Source organism: Drosophila virilis, chromosome 5, assembly GCF_030788295.1.
Source record: "Drosophila virilis strain 15010-1051.87 chromosome 5, Dvir_AGI_RSII-ME, whole genome shotgun sequence".
Taxonomy (NCBI): domain Eukaryota; kingdom Metazoa; phylum Arthropoda; class Insecta; order Diptera; family Drosophilidae; genus Drosophila; species Drosophila virilis.
Genome location: NC_091547.1, coordinates 5,624,383 through 5,645,931, shown reverse-complemented (window position 1 = coordinate 5,645,931; position 21,549 = coordinate 5,624,383). Strand labels below are relative to the sequence as shown.

Below are 21,549 nucleotides of genomic sequence, written 5' to 3'. Positions count from 1 at the left end.
CATTGACCTTAACAATTCGAATTGTGAAGCTAAGCGATTTGTAGCTAGCGCCATCTGTTGTGCGATGGCCAACACGGCAAGCAGTGCTGCATGCAACAATTTTTGCAATTTGTAGCTCGCGCCATCTGTTGTGCGGTGGCCAATACGGCAAGCAGTGCTGCGTGCAACAATTATTTGTGTCGCGCAGCAGCTGCCCGCGATGTGGCAACGCTGCGGCAACAAGTATCAGCTAGAGATGAGCTCGTGCCAGATTTCGGCAACACGGCGCATTGAAACGAGTATACTTATACTCCATGTGAATATGTAAAATAATTAATTCTTAAATATATACACTCACAAATTTGTGATGATTTCATTGGCTTAATCTAGATAGCTATATTTACTTGAATATAAAGAAGGCATTGCATTGAATATAAGTTAGGCATTGCCGGTAAATGCGCTGCCAGGTCGTGCGCAATCACGACACGCGCCCACCTCTAGCTTCAACAGCTGAATGTTGCGGTTGGCTTCTGCGTGCACTAGCCTCTGAACCTCACGTTTGTTTTATTCCGTATTCAATTTGCAGAGGCCTTATTGCCACAACGAAATCTCAACTGTAAGGTGCAAATCAAGAGCTTTGGAACAAATATAACGTATTTATATAAACTAATTGAAAATGTAGCCGCAACAGCGCAGTCACCAAGTCTAAAGTCCAACTTGTTGCTTTGTTGGCGTCGGCGGCATTTATTGTTTTCGTTTCCCAACTACATAACAATATAAATAAATAAAAAATAAATTCCCTTTTATATACTATAGATTTTTCAATTGAACTTTGCTGGCCAGAAAAGCGATTATGTCGGCCCTGCTGAAAATCCACAGAGGTGAGTTTCATCCAAAAACCTGTCAACTGATCTTCAACAAGACAACAACAAACAATTCGGCGGGATTACATAATCAAAATGATTGAGATGCGAGACAAAAGACATTAATTAAATATAGGCGCAGTGATAACTTGGCACTTGGTCAATTTATATAATATTAGCTGGTCATCGAGCTGCAAGCTCTTCAGACCTCTTCTGTTTTTGTTCTTGTTGTGCTCCTTATCAGAGCTCTTATCAGCTGATGCGCTTTGGCAATAACTATGCAGTTGGAGTTTGATTTTAATTGTCGCATAATTTCTTAACCACGCCCAGTTCACAAGCTCTTCACGCCCGCCTTTGTGCGCAGCGTTTCGGAGGCAGCGAAATATCCAAAGATTACCACGCACTACACTCTGAATCCGCGCGAAAAGGACGAGAGATGGAAGGATGTGGACATGGAGCGATGCGTCGAGGAGGTGGACATTGTCATCGTGGGCGGTGGACCAGCCGGCATGTCAGCTGCCATACGCGCCAAGCAGCTGGCTGCTGAAAAGAATCAGGTGAGCAAAGAATCTGCCGCTGTGCGAATCGTACGATTATTAATTTTCACTTCTTCTTGTTTGGCAGGAGGTACGCGTGTGCGTTGTGGAAAAAGCCGCTGAGGCGGGCGGTCACATACTTTCCGGCGCAGTCATCGATCCGATCTCATTGAATGAGCTTATACCCGACTGGCAGGAGCAGGGCGCGCCATTGAACACGCCGGTGACCAAGGACACCTTCTCTTTCCTCACTGAAACGGGTCGCTTTTCGATACCCATTTTTAAGGGCTGGCCCATGGACAATCATGGCAATTATGTTGTCCGGCTGGGTCACTTAGTCAAATGGCTGGGCGATCAGGCGGAGGCTTTGGGCGTTGAGATTTATCCCGGCTGTGCGGCCTCTGAGGTGCTGTTCCATGAGGATGGCAGCGTGAAAGGCATTGCCACGAATGATGTGGGCATTGCCAAGAGCGGAGCACCAAAGGAAACCTTTGCACGTGGCATGGAACTGCATGCGAAGACTACAATCTTTGCCGAGGGCTGTCGTGGCCATCTATCCAAGCAGATAATGCAAAAGTTTGGCCTTAATGTCGGCAGCGAGCCGCAAACATATGGCATTGGACTGAAGGAGGTGTGGGAGATCGCTCCCGAGCTGCATCAGTGAGTCTTTAACAAATAGCACACAACATTTGAACAACTGGTGTTAACCCAATCGTACCCTTAGACCTGGTCTGGTAGAACACTCAATTGGCTGGCCCCTGGATCGCTTTACATATGGTGGCTCTTTCCTCTACCATCTGAACGAACCCACGCCCACCATCGCAGTTGGGTTTGTAGTTGGCTTGAACTACAAGAACCCGTGGATCAGTCCCTTCCAGGAGTTCCAGCGCTTCAAGACACATCCCAAAGTGCGACATGTATTCGAGGGCGCCACTCGCATTGGCTATGGTGCACGTGCCATTAACGAGGGCGGTTTCCAGAGTTTGCCCAAGAAGCTGTCGTTCCCAGGCGGCTGTTTGGTGGGCTGCAGTGCGGGCTTCCTTAATGTGCCACGCATCAAAGGCTCACACTATGCCATGAAGAGCGGCATGCTGGCCGCTGAGAGCGCACTGGAGGCTATCAATGAGGGCACGCAGACAACAGCTGGCGTGGAGCCCATCAGCTATGCGGACAAGTGAGTTGGCAATATCTAATCTTATAGCTTACCTGAAATCGAAAATATTTCCCTTTTATAGAATTAAGGAATCCTTTGTTTGGAAGGATTTGTACAAGGTGCGCAATGTGCATCCGTCCTTCCACAACCCTCTGGGTCTCTATGGCGGCCTTGTGTTGAGTGGTTTCTCCATCTTTATGGGCGGTCGCGAGCCCTGGACGTTGACTCATGGCCCCCAGGATCACGAAACGTTGCAGCCTGCCAATGTTAGCCAGCGCATTGTCTATCCCAAGCCCGATGGTAAAATCACCTTTGATTTGCTCTCTTCGGTGGCGCTGACGGGCACCAATCACGAGGGCGATCAGCCCGCACATTTGACCCTGAAGGACGATCGCATACCCGTGGATCACAATCTGGCCCTCTACGAGGGGCCCGAACAGCGTTTCTGCCCCGCAGGCGTCTACGAGTATGTGCCCAACGAGGAGGGTGGCAACATGAAGTTGCAGATCAATGCGCAAAACTGCATACACTGCAAAACCTGTGATATCAAGGATCCCAAGCAGAATATCAATTGGGTGGTGCCCGAGGGTGGCGGCGGACCCGCCTACAATGGCATGTAATCGCATCTATCTGTAAAGAGAGAAACATAGCAATTTTATAAGTTGTACCACAATTGCATTTGATTAGTTTGTAATTCATATAAAAAAAAAAACAAAAACAAATTATACTAAATTCAAAATTGTTCAGAAATTATTTCTTAAAATATGTAATTAATTGCTTAAGTTCAAAGACAATAAAGGAAGTGTTAAAAAAGTTAGTGAAGTTCAGTTGCCAAAAAGGTTTTTTTTTTGTTTTATTTAAAAGTTTCTACTTTTGTTTAAAACATCAACTTAATAGGTAAATGTTTATTCCACAATCAATTTTTCAAAACCTTTCATATTCAGTGCACGGATAAAACTTGTTTAAATAGTATAATATATATATATATATATATATTATTATTATTATTCATTGAATTTATCATTAGTTAGTTGAAAAACATCAATTGTTTTTCACCAAAATGGTAACTAAACTTTTTGCTGTTTTTGCCTAAACGTAATTACACTTACGATTCAGTTGTAAGTTATTTGAACAGAAATACATCGATGGTTATTATATATATATATATGTGTATATATATATATAGTATGTTATATCGATTTGGAGCGCATTTTCATAGATAACTTAACTACATGCATATCACTTAATTTGTATAATTTAAACATATTCATTTCGAAATTTTTTTTTTTTTTTTTGGTTTTCTATTTGTTTTAAGATAGCGCTCTAAAGGTTTTATAAACTTTTAAACGCCTTTTTCTGGTACCCAATCATAGCCTAATTTCTTGATTAAATATTATCTAATTGAATCTGTACGTATAATTTCATAGTTTGTGCTTTTGCGGTCTCTTCCACGATTGATTATCAGGACAATGAATTGCAACGAATGGAACCACAATATCTTGCATTTTTAACACAAATACTTAGAAGAGAGAGGTGCCTGTCACATCGAAACTAACATATAACATTAACAACATTGAATATTATGACAAGAACACAAATGACAACAAATTATAGTATATTTTATCTAGCATAGTTGTGTTTCAGAAATTGACTCAATTGAATCTATATAGTGTAGGTGCGCAATGTTCTCTCATTTGTATATGGGGTATATTGAATGCATAAAGTCTTTTGCCGTTTAACACGCATTTGCTTAATATTTCTACTAGAGTTCTTATAATCTGTATCTGTATTCAGGTGCCACATAGATCTCCACACAACAGTGCATACTTTTAACATTTTATACTAAATACAAACATATTCATCTATCTCGAGAACCAGTTTACACATATACATATATCATTCCATTCCCCCCTTTTTTTTTTATTTACTTATTCTTTTTGTTATGTTGTGGTCCCTGTGACCATAAAATCGCCTGCTAGACGGCCAGCTATATAGTGCACGGCTCCGACCTCATCGTAGTATAATTATCGTATATATATATATATATATATATATATTTGTGTGTATATATGTTTGATCTCTTAAAGTATTCAAAATTTTATATGCCAATTAAATTTTAGCCAATTATGAATTTTATCTGTTGGTTTTTTGTACATGATGTGCTGCTCGCCTGCTTGAGTCATCCATTTTGTTCAAGTTACATAAATTTCATTTTAATTTTAAAGCTTAGTTTTAATTCAATTTGTTTACGTTTTGCATTAACTACATTCTTTTTTTTTTTAAATAGCACAATTAACACCTGTATTGAAATATTTTTCACCATCAAGTTTTCTGTTTTATATTTTCTTGGTTACATTTTCAGCAAGTGATCGCTGTTCAACATTTACGTTTACGTTTATATATATATATATATATTTTTTGTTCATTTAAGAGGCACTGTTTTTAAGGCAACACACTACAGAGTGAAGTTTCAGTTACCAGGTTTTTATTTACATTTAAATGAAAATTGTTAAAGAACCAAATCTAGGTGAAATTTGGAAAAGTTCATTGCAAATTATATAAAATAAATCTTTTTTTTTTCGGGTTAACATAAAAGAGGTACACATATTTAATTGTAACACTACATTCAACACTCACTGTACTTGGTAAATTAATTGTAAGTACTTGTGAGTACTTTTAAGTACTGCTATGAGTACTTTTGAGTACTCTTAAGTATGTTTCGACCATTTATATATCTTACTGGTAGTCCAATTTTTTCGTAATTATTTATGATCAATTTGTCAGCGTTTCCCATTGAATCTTTATACAATTTAGACTGAAGACAACTTCATCAAGATATTTCAAAAATGTCATCTAAAGAACTCGGACAAATTGGTTTCTCCCGTCTATGCAAGGGCAAATGTCTGCAAATTTTTGAATGCCCTTCCAGTTAATATTTTACCTTAATTATCATCTTTTCAATATATTGCTAGAAAATATGTAGCCTCCGGCTACTTTATCTTATACATATATGTCTATATCCCTATGTACACACACATACATAGCTCAGTTTTATTTCGTATATAAGTATACAGTATGTCAATAAAGTGTTTTTACTAACAAAAAAAAACTAATTTTTTGGGTTTAGTTGAAAATAAATGTACCTAAAAGTGAGAATTTTTTTTCAATTATAATTTATTTCGATTCTATATTTCTCCTAGAACTTAATGGCAAAAAGAATTGTTAAATAACATTACCCAAACATTTTATAAAATTAAAAAACTAAAAACATTCACATTTTATGCTGTCAATAAAGTGTTTTTACAGCTACGGTAAATTGTTTTGCCGTTCTCTTTTGGGTGATCCCGTTAGATTTGGGCCCATGCGTTTTGGCTTCTCTTGTGTCTTCGACTTTTCTTGTCATTTTCTATTGCAATTTATAACGTTTTGCTTTAATTTTATGAAAAATAAAATGCCAGGAAAAAGAACAACTTTTGAAGTCGCTCAGCTGGTGTATTATAACCATCAGATGGGACGTCAAGTCTCGGAACTGGCTGATATGTTTAATTTATCAAAAGCAACGATATACAACATATTAAACAGAGCCAATAAGGAAGATAGGCTAGAGGCAAAGCCAGTATGTGGTCGACCCTGCAAAATTTCTGACAGAGATAAGCGAAAAATTCTGAGAAAAATTGAGAAAAATCCACAAATTTCGCTTAGGGATATTGCTCAGGAGTTCAAGGAAGAAAGTGGTGTTGATGTGTCACATGAAACTGTCCGAAAATTACTGAATTCCAATGACTACACATCACGAGTTGCCAGGAAAAAACCTCTACTATCGGCGGCGAATATTTTGAAGCGGCTATCGTTCGCTCAAGTCCATGTAAATAGTTCGAACGATTTTTGGAGTAACGTCATATTCTGTGACGAAAGCAAGATGATGCTATTCTACAACGATGGGCCATCCAGAGTCTGGAGAAAGCCACTAACAGCGTTGGAAAACCGCAATATTATTCCAACCGTTAAATTCGGAAAACTATCAGTGATGGTGTGGGGGTGTATTTCGAGCAAGGGTGTAGGAGATTTGACCTTCATTGAGAATACCATGGATGCTAGACAATATCTGAGCATTTTACAGACACATCTCGTCAGTAGTGCACAGAAATTTGGATTCTATGAGGACAATAAGCCAATTTTTAAATTTTACCAGGACAATGACCCGAAGCATAAAGCTCATATGGTAAGAGTTTGGCTGTTGTACAACTGTGGAAAGGTGTTAGACACTCCACCACAAAGTCCAGATATGAATCCAATAGAAAATGTGTGGTCATATTTGAAAAAAAAAGTCGCAAAGCGGAGTCCAAAATCAAAAACTGATTTAAAAGCTGCTGTACTGGAAGAATGGCAGAAGATTCCAGAAACATACATACAAAACCTTATTGTTTCAATGAAACGGCGATTGCAGGCTGTATGTGACGCTAATGGCAGCCACACAAAGTATTAAAAAAAAATATTCCTGTTTTTTTAACATTGTTATTTAGTAATAAAGTTTCGTGTAAAAACACTTTATTGACAGCATAAAATTTGAATGTTTTTAGTTTTTTAATTTTATAAAATGTTTGGGTAATGTTATTTAACAATTCTTTTTGCCATTAAGTTCTAGGAAAAATATAGAATCGAAATAAATTAGAATTGAAAAAAAATTCTCACTTTTAGGTACATTTATTTTCAACTAAACCCAAAAAATTAGTTTTTTTTCGTTAGTCAAAACACTTTATTGACATACTGTATATATGTAAAGCTTGTTTGTTCTTCATCTTTGGGAAACCTGTAAAGTGTAAATGTTTATTGTTTGTGTTCATTTGTTGTGCATTCGGATCGTTAATTTCGCGCTATATAAAGTATGCACAGCTGTTACAGTACACAGCATACAAATAGAAGTACTGTTAAAGTATTTGCATATGGTTTTTAATTTTTTTTTTTCACATTTTTCTTGTTTTTTTTTTTTTTGTTTGTTTTCGATTTTTACAATTGGATGTATAAAGTGCAACAGGTCATATTGTATTAGCGCAAATATTTACAGAGCGCGTTTACCTTTTAAGTGCGTATATTTATGCATTTATTTAAATAAAAACAAAAAATGGGCAATTGACATTTACACAGCCACGCCCACCTAGTTAGGTACACATTTACTGCTAGCTGTTTAAACAATAAGAAAGAAAACAAAAACAAAAAATAAAACAAAAGAGGAAAAACCAATAAACAGCAACTGAAATTGTTTATAATCATTTTATTTAAATTATATTTTGTGTTTTGAGTTTTTGTTGTAGTTGTTGATGTTGTTGTTGTTGTTGTTGTTATTGATGTTTCACAAACTGCATTTGAAATTGTAATTCGTAAATGTAAAAATACAAAAAGTAACTTAAGGCTCAACAATTTGAATCGAACGCTTCAAATCGAACAGAAAAATTCACGTTTAAGTTAATTACAAATTATGACTTCGTTTTGCTTAGAAATGAAAGAGAATATATAAAGTCTATCAAATAAGGGAGGAGACGCGTTGCTTAAACCAAAAAAAAAAATTACAATTACAATGAATTAATATTTAAATCAATTTTCTTTTTTTTTTACTCACGCACACGCTCCCACCAAGACTTAGACATACATTTAAATTATAAATTATATTTTAAAACTAAAATTAAACTGAGTCGTTGCATTAAATAAAATATTTATATATTTATTTAATCAATTGCATTTTGCCAAGCGTTGCGTGTGTGTGTGAAAAACTGGTTTAATCATAATCATAAATTGCACTTCAATTAGGAAACGAAATTATAGATAAAAAAAATAGATTTCTGTGCAACATGTTTTTGAGTACATTCCAATGTGTGTGTGTGTGGGAGTGTGTGTGGGTGTGTGTGTGTTTACTTTACTTTCAGGCGGATTATACAATTGCGTAATTAGTTTGTAAAACTTGACCCCCTCATAGTTATATATATATATATATATATATCTTATATATCATATCATATGACTTGCATGCATTACGTATCTTTTAATTTTAATTAATTTATAATTCAATTTCTTCTTTTTTTTTTGCAGCTTCAGAACTTATTGAACCAAAATGTGTGTATATGTACAAACATAAACGCATGTTGTGTGTGTGTTGTTTTTGTTGTTGTTGTTGACTTAAAGTTAACATTAAATTGAATTAAACTAAATCAGCTCAACACACGCTAACAACTAACCAATTGCCTGCAAAACTTTGCTGTACCTACCTTTAATTATTAATTTATATAATTTTTTATGGTTTAATTAACTAGCTACGGCTTGCGCACAAAACTTACACATAATTTTCATTTGTTTTTTTTTTTGTTTCTTTATATATATATATATATGGGCGTATGTGTGTTTCTGTATAGTTAATTTAAAATTATAACTATTACCACACATACATATACGTTTTTATATATATATGTGTGTGTGTGTATATATATATGTAACTATAAGTTAGACAATAATTGTAGATATGACACTGTCACTTGTTTTTTCGCTTAAAACTTAAAACCAATAACAAAACTTGTCGCTTCCAGCTGACTACTCAAAACTATTGCACGGCTCTGGAAACGTTAATGTGCTCTCCTGCTGCTGCTGTTGCTGTTGCTGCTGTTTTCGCTACTGCGCCTGATGTTGCTCTGGAGCATAGCCCACGGCCAGCTGCTGGTTAAAGCAGTCGTAGCCGCTGCCACGCCCATAGCTGGACACATTGAGAAACGAGCGTTCTTTGCGCGGCGGCGGCGGCATCATGACCAGATCATTCTCGCTGCTGTTGTTGTTGTTGTTGCTATTGCTAACTGGCTTCTTGTTGCTGTTGTGATGTTGCTGTTGTTGTTGTTGTTGTTGTTGATGTTGTTGTGGCTGTAGCTTATAGTTGCTTAAAGCAGCGCCACGTGCCGGCTATGTGCCCCAGCCGCCAGATATTCTTGGCCTTTTGTGATTGGGCGCATCGTAGTCGCTTAATTGTTGCTGTTGTTGCTGATGTTGCTGCTGTTGTTGCTGCTGCTGCTGTTGTTGTTGCTGCTGTTGTTGTTGTTGTTGTTGCTGTTGCTGCTGCTGCTGCTGCACAGCAACTGCTGCTAAGCGCACATCCTGCTCGCTGCTGGGCGCACCTGCGTTCAAGATAATAAAATCTGTTAAACTATTAGTTCGAGCTGCACAGACTGTAAATGTGTGTGGCACGGGCGGGCAGCAGGCAGGCGGGCTTTTTAGGGCCAGACGCAATGGCATTCAACGCCTGGCAACTTGCGGTTTAAGTGTGTGTGTGTGTGTGTGTGTGTGAGCGTGTGTTGAGTGTGCATTTGTCTGTGTGTGTTAAATGAGCGCAAATGTTAAATTCCGTTCAACTAGCGGTTAGTGAAGAAATCAAAACAACAATTCAGGCCTTGGTTAGTTATTTGGGCATTTCAAATTTCAGTGTTGTAAAACTTAAGAAATTGCTAGAGTTGAGATTCGGTTGTTTGTGAAACGTGTTGCAAAATCATAAAATGATTGACAGACTTTGCTGGCAGTATATGCGTGTGTGTGTGTGTGTGTGTGCGTGTGTCAGAGCTGATAAACAATCGATAAAGCGCGTTACATTATTGATAATAAACATAATCGATTAATTAAGACATTTTATGGACAGCTGACAAAAGTTGATTAATAACTAATTAATTTTCGAATAATTCTCCTATTAAATCGACTGTAACATTTGCTGTGGAGGCATCGATTACTCTTATCGATATTGGTTATCGAATGCCCATCAGCTCTCGATTTCATATGTGTGAACAATGCATGTCAAACTGTTTGAATATGCGTGTGTGTATGTGTGTGTGTGTGTGTGTGTGCGTTTGTTTGAATGTTTATTTCGTTTTCTTATGCATTTGGTTTGTGTGTTTGGCCAATTTACCGGCAAAATTCCATCTAGGATTATGTCCCATAAGCGCGCGGTACTGATATCCTTCATACTTATCATGCCCTAAAAATTGTCATATAGTTGTTGTTGTTAATTGTTGGTTAATTAAAAACGAACAAAAAATTTGTGGCAGCAGCAAGAGAGTACAGAAATCGATCAATAGTTCTGGCTGCAATACTAAACGCCGGCTCATGCGGCGTATGCGTGACATTGTACGATTGCGTATACGCCGCTTGGGCCAGGCGCATGATTCACATTTAGATAGCATTAAAAAACATGCCGCAAAAAAAAAACACAATTCACAAAAAGTTGGCTCTAAATTAGTAGAAATATAAATTTTGTTTGGTTTCTTTTTCTTTTCTTTTTAATTTGCAAGCGAAACATCGTTGCGGGAAAAAGCTGACAGAGAAATATGGTAATAGTTGAATTTGTGGACATACCTGGAGTCGGTGTTATGTGGCCGGTGGACGAGGGCCGCGAATTGGACATGACCAGATGCTGTTGCGAATGACTTAGAACGCTCAGATTGGTGGCCTGATCGGCGCTGCCGTTGCTCCCACCACCCCCGCCGCCGACACCGGCGCCGCCCAGCTGTGTAATAGCATTGATGGCGGTAAGGACGCCGCCCGTTGTTGAGACATTGCTGCTGTTGCTGCTGCTGCTGGAGCCGCTGCCCGTGGAGCCGTTGCTGTTATGCTGATGGCCGCCGCCGCCACCACCGCCACCGCCGCTGCCGCCGTTGCCGCCGTTGCCGCTGGCAGAGAGATCACGTGGCGGCGATTGCGGCTCCGATTTGACCTTGACGGAGCCGGGTGAGGTGGCGGGCGGCGGTGTGCTATTCGAGACAGCCAGATGGGATAGACTGCAAGGCAGATTATGATGTTGGTCGCCGTTAAGTGTTTGCCTGCTGGGGCTGCTGCTGCTGCTATTCGCCGGGCTCGGGGCCTGGACTACCCACCTAGTGTGCTGCACGAGACCCTGATGCCACTGCGGCAGGCCCATTATGTCCGCGCTCATCGCACCCGATTGCGAAAAGTCCTGCGCCCCAAACGAGTAGCTCGCCAGCGGCGGCATCGGTGTCTGCAGCGTTACCACCGGCGTATTCAGCGACGTCTGGCTCTGGCGCTGCTGCAAATTTACCAAATAGATACGAATTTTAATCATGAATAAATCGATTTGGGCCCAGCAATTTCTATAGCCACATATTGTTCTCATTAATTTTATGGGGTTGCATAACAAAAGCACGCTTTTATAAAAACAAAGGATATCATATGGTTTAGTCTTTTATAACTACTGTATCCTAAAGAAATTCCTACGGCAGAATTCTTCAGAGTATAACGAATGCATTCTACGGTATAATTCCATAGGTATAGTGCTCTCATATAGTACAGTGTTGAATAACGTTAGTATATCAAAGAAACGATATAAGCCTGATCTAATATTGTACAGTTTTGCATAATGCATGATGTCTAGTGCTGCATAACAAAGAAAACCTAAGACGTCTAGTGTTGAAAAACGAAGGAACTATACACTAGAGAACCTCAACTAGTCTGCTCTCATATTGTAGCGGGTTGCATAACGTTATTATCCCAAAGAAACATCTTAAGGTTTCACTCATATTTCATAGTGTTATAAACCGTAAGAAATCCATCTTAGAATAGTGCTGCACAACGAAAGCATTCTATAGCAGAGTTCCAATGTAGGATGCTTTCATTGTATAGCAAGAAAAGTAAACTTAGAGTCTGTCAAGTTGCGACAAAACCCAAACTTTGTAATACCTCTCTAAAATATCTTCACGAATGTCAAACGAATTCTAAACTTTCTTAAATATTTATTAAGATATCTTAAATAGTTAAACTTACATCTGCATAGGCGACATCGTCCGCTGTCGCCGACATATTCGGCGCTATGGTGGACGGTATGACGACACGCAAATTGGAAGCTCTTCCATTCTGGCTGCCCGGCGATTGTTGCTTAATGGGCAAATGATGCGCTGCAAAAATGGGATTTTAATTGTTTAGTACGTTTCGTAGGAGTTGGCCCTGGCTGACATTGAATCCGTCTATGATTATGTGTCGATTAGGGAGTAGAGGGGCCGCAATCAGGGCAGGGCGTGTAACACAGTTAAATCAGGCTGGACTAAAACTCAGCTAATTGGATGGGTTATGTGAGTGTGTATGTGTGTGTGTGTGTATGTTAGGGACCCTTATTGTAATATGAATATTGTCATTATGCCCACCTATGCCAGGACTGGGACCTGGACTGGGTGATCCCACAAGCGGCGAATGTGAATGTGGATAACCGTTTGACATCTCCAACATGGTACCCGATGGATAGACTAATGTATGAAATATATAAGAATATATGCAAAGGTTTAATCAGTTTATCTCAAAAAAAAAAAAAAAAAAAAAAACAACAATTCGAAATCACAACAAAAACAACAAATTGCAGGCAATGTTAGAGATTAGATAAAGTTAGAAATTCCCAAATAGTCGAGACTGTATTGTTAAATCGAAATTAGCTGCCTAAACGACGAGTTGTGCATGCAATAAGTAACGAGTTGAAAGGTTAATTAAATAGTTAAACTGCTCCTCAAAACGAGGGAAGGGGGGTCTGGTGTAAGAAAAACAAAATACAAGTCACAAAACAGAAACAATATAATACGTATTAGCGAGTAGCGAGTAGCGATTAACGAGTAACGATTAAATATTAACGAGTAACGAATAACGAGTAGCGAGTAGCGAGTAACGTTTAACTCAAAACGTGAAACAGCAACAGAAATAGAAATAAATGAAAATTGTGCACCCGAGACACTGTACTAACTTATTAAGGACATCCCACCTGAATCCGTCTCCGAACTCGATGGACGTGGGCTGATGTTTGTGTGGGACATTTGTGGGCTGGCCTGCAGCAGATTCTCACCGTAGGAGCCCGGCACTGGCACCGATACTGGCATTGTATAGCTTGTATTTGGCATGGCTCGATTCGGTGCACCTCCACCGCCGCCGCCACCTCCGCCTCCGCCGCCGCCGCCACCACCGCCCCCCGTAACACCGCTAAGAGCCATTTGGTTGCGCTGCATCATATTCTGAAATTCCTCGTCGATCTTATTGTATTTGGCTTCGGTGCGCGGGGTGAGCGTATAGTCGGCCTCCGCTTCGGGTGAATCCGGTGACATGACGCCGTTTTTGTTCTCCTTCTGCAAATGACAACCAGAGAAAGAGAAAGAAAGAGAGTGAGTTTGTGTGTGGGAAATTGTGTATGATGTGTGCAGGGGCGTGGCAAGGGGGGGGGGAGGGGACAAGTACTCGTAATTGGCCGTGCCTGGGCAGGGGCTGGGACAGGGGCGAGGGCGGCGTGCGCACTTGGCACTTGACACGTCGCCGCTCTGTTGATGTGCTAAATTATGTAAATCTTGTCTACGCTCTGCACGGCGGCATTAACATTACAAAACAATTTAAAAGGCAGCAAACAAAAGACAGCAACAGCAACAAGAACAGCGACAATGTCCGCATTAGAAATGCAAAATACATTGGCGTCTCCTTCAACCCCGCCCCCGCCCCCGTCATCATCCGCTTCCGCTTGGCCCTATGCCTTATAATTTCTTTGTTGTTAGGGCCCAAACGAAACGTTTTGTTGCTCAGTTGCATAGCTATTGTTGTTGTTTTAATTGTTGTACCCGTTGTTCTTGTTGTTGTTGTTTTGTTTATTGCTTTGTTTGTATTTTCCGCGTGGCTGCTGCGCTTTTCACGGCTCACTTGACATTTAATAATTTTATGCAAGCGCCGCGCGATAAATATCGATAACGTTAACCTTCGAATACGTTGTGTGGCGAGTAACGAGTAAAGACTGACGAGTATTGAGTAACGGCTATTGAATAATAAGTAGCAAGGAGCGAGTAACGCGTTACGAGTAGCGAGTGACGAGTATCAATAACGAGTAGAGACTGACGATTACCGAGTATCGAATAGCATATAGCGATCAGCGAGTGACGAGTTACAAATAACGAGTAACGAGTAGCGAGTAACTCACCTCAATGATATTCTTGTTGGTCAGCGATTCGTGTGGCTCATTGTATTCGGTGTATTTGAGAAGCACACGATCCATATCGGTGCTGGCATACTGATAGAGCTTGTTGCTGGACGAGAAGATGATCAGCGCTATTTCGCAGTCGCACAGCACGGACAGCTCGTAGGCCTTCTTCATGACGCCGAACTTGCGCTTGTTGAAGGTCACCTGCGGGGAAGACACACAGCGAGCGAGATGGAGATAGAGAGAGGATTGGTTAGTAAAAATAAAAATGTAAGTTAACAAAATGGTTCGGAATTGGTTGTTCAAATATTTATGCCAAATGTAATTAGAGGCTAGCCTTACAGTCTACCACGAACTGCGATTGGTAATGAATCGATTATGGCCAAGTCAAGGCCAGAGGGGCAAGTTGTTATTGTTGTTGGCTATTGGTGCAGCCAGTTATGACGCATTTACGACTTGGTTAGGCATTAACCTTTACAATCCCACAAATGTCCTTTGCATGGACGAGTGCCAGCCAACTGGACACGCACATCATGGGCGAGCGGTTCATCTGAATCAAAGCAACAGGGCTACTGAAAGGCAGCCAACAGGCAGTTAATGTGAGTGTTCGATAGGAACTAGTTCATAAAATTATCTTCAGCTGGTTCTAATAAAGTTAAGAGCTGCATAAAAAAGGAACTAATACATGTAGGAATATTAAACTAGTTTATAGAACTGTTTGGAAATAGGTAAGGGAACATGTCAAGTGTGGAACTGATTTCGAAATAAACAAGACGAGGGTGATAAATAAGTTCATCTGCCTGAGTCAAAGTTACACAGTTCATGTAAGGAACTGAAATGTTTTGAACTAGTTCATAGAACAATTAACAAGCAGTTAAGAGAACATATAAAGCATTAGACCGACTTTGAAATGAGCAAGAGCTGAGAAAGTTTCCGATTGTTCTGAACTAGTTAAAGCGTGACAAATAAGTTCACCTGGTTAAGCTAAGGAATTGTAGTGGGTCAAGTGTTTTTACTGATTGCAGCTAGTTTTAAGCAGCTGAGCTTTAACCACTTTAATATTAAGTATACGCAGCGTTTGACTCACCTGTCGATTGCGTTCATCGGTGATGCGTGATATCTGAATTTTTTTGCGACCCATGGCAACAGATTTCGATTTGATACGCCCAAATGCTGTTGACAATAATAATATTTCCTTGTTGTTGTTGTTTATGTTGTTGTTGCTGTTGTTGTTCCACTTCCTGTTGCCGCTGCTGTTGTTGTTGCTGTTGTTGTTGTTGTTGTTGTTGGCTTAAAGGCAAGGCAGCAGTTGCCTTACTCCTTGTTGTTGCTCTGGCAAACGTTGGGCATATTTGATATACATATAACTCGCTCCCTCTTTCTCTCTCTCTCTCTCTCTCTCTCTCTATATATATATATATATATAGTTGGCTCTGTATATAACTGCTGGACGGCTTCTCGAAACGGCAAAATGTTTGTTTTGTTTGTTTGTTTGTTTATTTTTATTTATTTATTGTTTGTTCTTGTGATTGTTTTGTTGTATGTTAAATAAATATATTTGTTGCAGTATAAAGTGTATTCTCAGGTATCTGCAAAGAGAGAAAAAGGAGGCAAATTAATATGCATGCATAAACAGGTGAACAGGTGAACAGGTGAACATCAACTATGGAAGCCAGCATTGAGCCTAACTCTGTTTTAACCCAGTTAGTCGCTGACTTCAAAAGGTTCGCCTGGCCGAGCAGACAGGCGGGCGCACAACTTGTTGACGCTTCATTGGCCACGTGCCGAAAGTTCAATGCACCGACGAGACCAATATTTGGGTCCAGGCGCGGGCTGACCCATTTTATGGGCGTGTTCGGGTGTGTGTGTGTGTGCCCCTATTAGGCAGATTACTTGAATTAATTTATCGGCTGCTGCTGCGTTCTGGCAGCGAGCTCATTGACCATTGCAAATCCTTTATTAGGTTTTTTTCTATTACATGCTTTTTACCTTGGCGTTAGCCTTCGGCCTTTATTATACGTGGCTCGCTGGACAAACTCTCACGCGTGATTAGCCTGCGCACGCTTTGATGTCCTTCAGGTGTCACACACACACACTCACACACACACACACGTAAGAACACACGCAATCAGTAGGCTGTCCACGCAACGCACGACAAAGCGTGAAACTAAAGTGTAAATTGATAATGTCATAAAATACATAATACTATATATTATTATATATATATACTATATACTATTCACATAAGAAACTTCATAAAAATTGTGTTGCCTGCATAATAAGGATAAGGTATATGATTCACTTGAGATAAAACTCGTTCACATACTTGGTTTGTGTTCAAAGTTTTCATACAGCTAATCAATATTAACATAATTGTCAACAGCTGTAACTAACATGTAAATTGTCCGCTGTTGTGCTCAAGCTGTTATTAACAAGACATAAATTATAATACTCTACGGTTAAGCAGATGACATGCTGTTATAGTCCACTGTTAAGCAGATGGCAATTACCTAACATAATTTGCTCGTACTGTTATGCTAACTGAGCACGCTTACATATAGTACCATAAACTATACCTGAACTGTAGAGTATACTGTTAAGCATTAAGGCATGCTGTTACTAACAGTAGTTCATTCTGTGCTGCACTGCTATGTTGACAACGTACTCTAACAAACATTTCCATGAACTGTTAAAGTTCGTACAACATTACAAATTTAAAGCTGTCTGTTAACATTGTCACGCTGTTTATGCAACTGTTGCCAAATGGCGTGCTGTTCTCTGCAATTGACATGTTTATTTTTAAGCACATAGTTTATTTATGGCACACACTCCTTAATATACCCATTTTATGTGGCACTCAACTACAGGATATAAAATACAAAAGACGCCTGTGGCTACAGGCAAGGCACGTGGCACAAAACGCGAGCAACATCTCAGAACAGTCTCCAGTAGTCGATACACGGCAATGCGTGTGTGTGTGTTTTTTTGTGCGTCTGGCTGTGTAAACATGGCAATTCTTGTTGCTCGCCACGCAGGAGCTGGCACGGCGGGAAAGCGCAAATTTCCGAGTGCGAGTGCCGGAAATCGAGGCAGATGAATTTCAATTGCTCCGCTTCGTCCCGGCTGTCGTTTGTCCTTTTGTCGCCAGCTTGCTTGGCTTGTTTGTCCTCCGGCCAGGAGAAAGCGGCTGCCAAGGCAACTTTTGCTTAGAAATGAGCGAGCCTCACGCAGCAACAACAACAACAACAACAAGAACAACAATAACGACAACGACGACCTACGCAATATGTTTCAGCTTTCAACCCTGGCCAGCCAGCTGGGGTGAACAAAATTGTTATTGGGGGCTTGGGCCCGGGCTTTTGGGGCAGAAAAGTGAACTCCACGTGCGGCAACCTTGACGCACAACCAAATAGGGGCACAGGACTACTCAAAAAAAAAAAAAAAAAAACCTCAATACGACAATGATTATATGGAACGTGCGTGCGTTTTGTATATTTCATTATTGAACCAAGAGATATATATCAAAAGTTGGAAGACGAAAGAGTTTTTTGTCTGTCAATGAATCGATACTCTGTTGATAATGTGCAGATGACGCGACGATCTGAGCTGATAAATGCAATCCATATAACATATAATATACTCAGTACAATAGATACAATAGTTGAGCACCTAGTTGCGAATAAAAGCTTCAACTTAGTCATTGTAGCTGCTGGGCAGCGGGTTCTTCGACTATTAGTCAGATAGATTCGCTTTTTGCAATGCATATTACGCATACGCCGCGTTACACACAGTGCCAGACAATTGAGCGTGGGCATAAAAACTTGTTTACTGGCAAATATTTCCAGCTAACAGAAAGCAATTAAAATACATAATTAGTTTGGAATAGGACACGTGACGTGAGAAAATTTTAAGGCAAGAGTTCCTAATCGTAGATTTGAATAAAGAGAACTATTTGATAAGCCATAAATATGCATATATATATGTGTATAAATACATATGCATAATGCTTAAAGGCATATCGAATAAGTATTTGATAAGGCATATACTTATGGTGTCTACTGTAATCTTTAGAGTGGGACACGTGACACATGCCAGCAGAAAGAGGATAAGAGAGAATGAGAAAAAGAAGTTTACTTATTTAAACGTAGTTTTAAAAAGAGAACTTTATTTTGCCTAATCGATCAATAAAAAAAAAACATTTATTTGACAAACAAAAAGTTTCCTTTCTAATTAAAAAGTATAGAAAATTGAGCACATAATCCGTTTTTTGGGGTCAACGACAAATATTTACATTAATCAGGCAAACTCTATGAGGTCAAATATTGATTTGTTGCGCTTAATGCTGATCTCTTGTGGGTATAAACAAAGGCAGCATTGATATGGGTACCTTTATAAGGCATTAACCGCTGAGCTATGGTCAGGCGCAAAGAGCGTCAAATGTTACTCAGTTCATATTTTTAGTGAAAGGGCAAACAAATCGAAGCGCAACCTCCAAACGCGATAAGGACCCGCATTGAAGCCCCAAGCAGCAGCACCACCACCAACAACAACAGCAACAACAACAACAAGAACAACAGCAGCAGCAGCAACAACTACAACAACAAACGCAACAAAGGAGAGAAATGCGTCACAGTAAAGCACAAAAACATGAATAATTGAAGCTGCTTAGCGGTCGGACAGGCCAGCGTGTGCCAAGGGAGGGAGTAAAGGAGGTTGGGGTCGAGGGGCAGGCATTTGGGGGCAGCTAGCAATTGAAGCATTCAACCAACACGCGTGTGTGTAACTGTGTGTGTGTGTGTGCGAGTGTGTGTGTAATAAGCAGCTTATTAAATGCATTAATTAAACTGTGCGATTCGAATCGAATTTCCATGTAAATATTTGAAATTTAATAAACAAAGCGAATGCAACACGAGCTCAACTCACGGATACAACATCAAAGATACAAATACAGAGACACACAGGCACGCGCGCACGCACACACACAAACACACACACACACGCGCGCAGCTTCATGCGCTTGAATTACAAATTTATAGCATACTTTTACGCGTCAATTGGGAATGTGAATGTATCGGATAGATCCTTAATTTGCAATTATTGATTTTATTTTTGATTTTCAAATGGAAATTATATATGTTTTGCATTTAATGTGAAAGCAAATGTATATAAAAGAAAAGAATTGGTTTTAAATATGCATAGCTCGCAAATATGTCAGAAATGCCAATTGGAAACGTGGCAAACTCATGTAACTTTAATAAATGAAATATTTAGGGAAATACATAAAAGATAAACAAGAAATTGGAATCCAGAGCCATAGAGCAGAAGAAGAAAGATATTAAATGTATAATTTATGCAATTGATCAAGATAATTTAATATACAACCAATTCTTGCAACTAAGAACCTACTTTTCGAACAATCGCTCCTACATGATACAGTGGTCCGATGACGTTTCAAGACGACAGCTCTTTGACTGAGAGACCAGTTCTCATAGAAACAGACGGTCGGACAGAAGGACACACGGTGGGAGAGACGGACGGACATGGCTATATCAAATCAGCTATTTATGCTGATCAAGAATTTATATATACTCTACGGATTTGCAGATGTCTTCTCTTAGGTTTATACAGTCTATAAGGGTATACAAATTTGATTATTTATCTAGCGAACAAGTTTGCCTAGAATATGTCACTTTTTGGCTATTTCAAGTATTTAAGCAAAATATTTTGCTATATAGTTTATTTCTCTCTTGCTTTTCCTTTATTGGCTTTGGCGCAGCTGCTGCTGCTGCTGCTTCTTATCAATGCGGTGGCCTTATCGAAATCTGCATTTGCTGCGGCTGCTGCTGCCGCTTGCCACTTAGCCGCTGGCCAAGCGATTAGATTGCCAAAAGAAAAAAAAAGTGCTTCAAGTGCTCAAGTGCCGAAAAACTGGAGGTAAAAACTAGGCGAAGCAAAGGCAGCAATAAATCAAAATAGCACGTCACAGGAATGAGCTTGTGTGTGTGTGTGTGTGTTTGTTTGCTTTGTTAAACAAAAAAAAAAAAAAAAAAAAAAACAACAACAAAAAAGTAAAGCCAGGCAGTTGCACAAGTGCTAACAGCGACTAATTGCAGGCAGCAGGCGGCACATGAGCTAATCAACCCGGACACAGGCGGTGGCAAGTGCGAAAAAAAAAAATGTTTTGCCCCTGGGTCAAAACTTAACACAGTTTGTTGCTGCAACAATTAAACAGTTGCGGTGTTGCAGCTTGCCGCTTGACTGGGTCAGCCGCACTTGAGCACAGCCCGCAATAAGACAGCGCCAACCAACAGCCAGACAAAAGGAAGGAAGGAAATTAGAGACGCGATTTCTGCAGACAGCAATAAAAAGGATGCGTCGCTTGTGGCAGCTGCTGCAGCAGCATGTGTGTCAAGACTTGCTGTTGTTCCGCTTGTTCTTGCTGGCAATTAGAAGCTGGTCGCACATTTGTGCCATTTTTAATTGGCCCAAAAGTTAGCTGGGACACAGCTAAAGCCAAAGCTACAGATCATTAGGCAAATGGCCGAATAAAGTGCTCAAATAACAAAAAAAAAAGGAAATGTGAGAAAGTTGCCTTAAGGCAAGTAAAGATCTTTGCTGCGTCTCGCTTTGACTTTTTCTTAAGCGCCTTTCTATGTGATTCTCAAACTTTCAGTTAAGGCGAATAATAAAGGTGTTAGATTGAAAGTTGCAAATTTTCGTTTGGGCTTATCAAAATAAATATGTTTGTGCTGTCTTTTACTCTCTCATTTCTTATGTATCTATCTTTCTTATGTATATTATGCCTTTTATATAGCATATGTTTTATTATTATGTACAAAGCTTATATAAACTCCATTAGCAAGCAAAGTGCTGCTCAAGTGATTCACTTTTTTTGTTGCTTGGGTTTCGTGGTTTTCTTTCGATGAGGCATCTTAAATTAATAACATTAAATGTATCGCTCGCAATTAGCAACAATTTGTTGTTGTTGTTGCTGTTACGATTTACTGCAAGTAATTTATGCAAATTTTAAACTTTTCCGTATTATTTTGG

The 21,549-nt window shown here is 39.6% G+C and overlaps 2 protein-coding genes across 4 annotated transcripts in view; one reads left to right on the top strand and one right to left on the bottom strand.

The window, feature by feature from the left end:
• The first annotated feature begins 467 nt into the window (after positions 1 to 467).
• Etf-QO (electron transfer flavoprotein-ubiquinone oxidoreductase) lies at positions 468 to 3,358 on the top strand. 2 transcript variants are annotated; one of them, XM_015174707.3, is made up of 6 exons: positions 468 to 595; positions 796 to 860; positions 1,173 to 1,399; positions 1,467 to 2,038; positions 2,103 to 2,552; positions 2,614 to 3,358. In XM_015174707.3, the coding sequence occupies exons 2-6, from the start codon at positions 833 to 835 to the stop codon at positions 3,149 to 3,151; spliced, it is 1,815 nt and encodes a 604-aa protein (XP_015030193.1). In that variant the 5' UTR covers positions 468 to 595; positions 796 to 832; the 3' UTR covers positions 3,152 to 3,358. The 2 variants fall into 2 exon arrangements, with proteins under 2 accessions (XP_015030193.1, XP_015030192.1); XM_015174706.3 differs by having other exon boundaries at positions 485 to 600.
• A 4,425-nt stretch (positions 3,359 to 7,783) lies between these two features.
• Positions 7,784 to 21,549, bottom strand: part of Mef2 (myocyte enhancer factor 2) — a 59,255-nt gene continuing 45,489 nt past the window's right edge. The window contains exons 5-12 of one of the 2 annotated variants that reach the window (XM_032436762.2): positions 15,587 to 16,088; positions 14,500 to 14,703; positions 13,291 to 13,666; positions 12,707 to 12,805; positions 12,330 to 12,460; positions 10,908 to 11,595; positions 10,462 to 10,530; positions 7,784 to 9,703 (exon numbers count right to left, since the gene is read on the bottom strand). In XM_032436762.2, the coding sequence (XP_032292653.1) occupies positions 9,471 to 9,703; positions 10,462 to 10,530; positions 10,908 to 11,595; positions 12,330 to 12,460; positions 12,707 to 12,805; positions 13,291 to 13,666; positions 14,500 to 14,703; positions 15,587 to 15,640 (1,854 nt within the window). In that variant the 5' untranslated portion in view covers positions 15,641 to 16,088 and the 3' untranslated portion in view covers positions 7,784 to 9,470. The remainder of the gene's footprint in view (positions 9,704 to 10,461; positions 10,531 to 10,907; positions 11,596 to 12,329; positions 12,461 to 12,706; positions 12,806 to 13,290; positions 13,667 to 14,499; positions 14,704 to 15,586; positions 16,089 to 21,549) is intronic. The other variant, XM_032436763.2, reaches the window with a different exon arrangement.

Excerpts from the sequence above, each read along its gene's own strand:
- Etf-QO (XM_015174707.3), top strand. The coding sequence starts at position 833 with ATGTCGGCCCTGCTGAAAATCCACAGAG. Across the intron at positions 1,400-1,466 it reads TGGCTGCTGAAAAGAATCAG|GAGGTACGCGTGTGCGTTGT; the intron begins GTGAGCAAAGAA and ends CTTGTTTGGCAG. Across the intron at positions 2,039-2,102 it reads ATCGCTCCCGAGCTGCATCA|ACCTGGTCTGGTAGAACACT; the intron begins GTGAGTCTTTAA and ends TCGTACCCTTAG.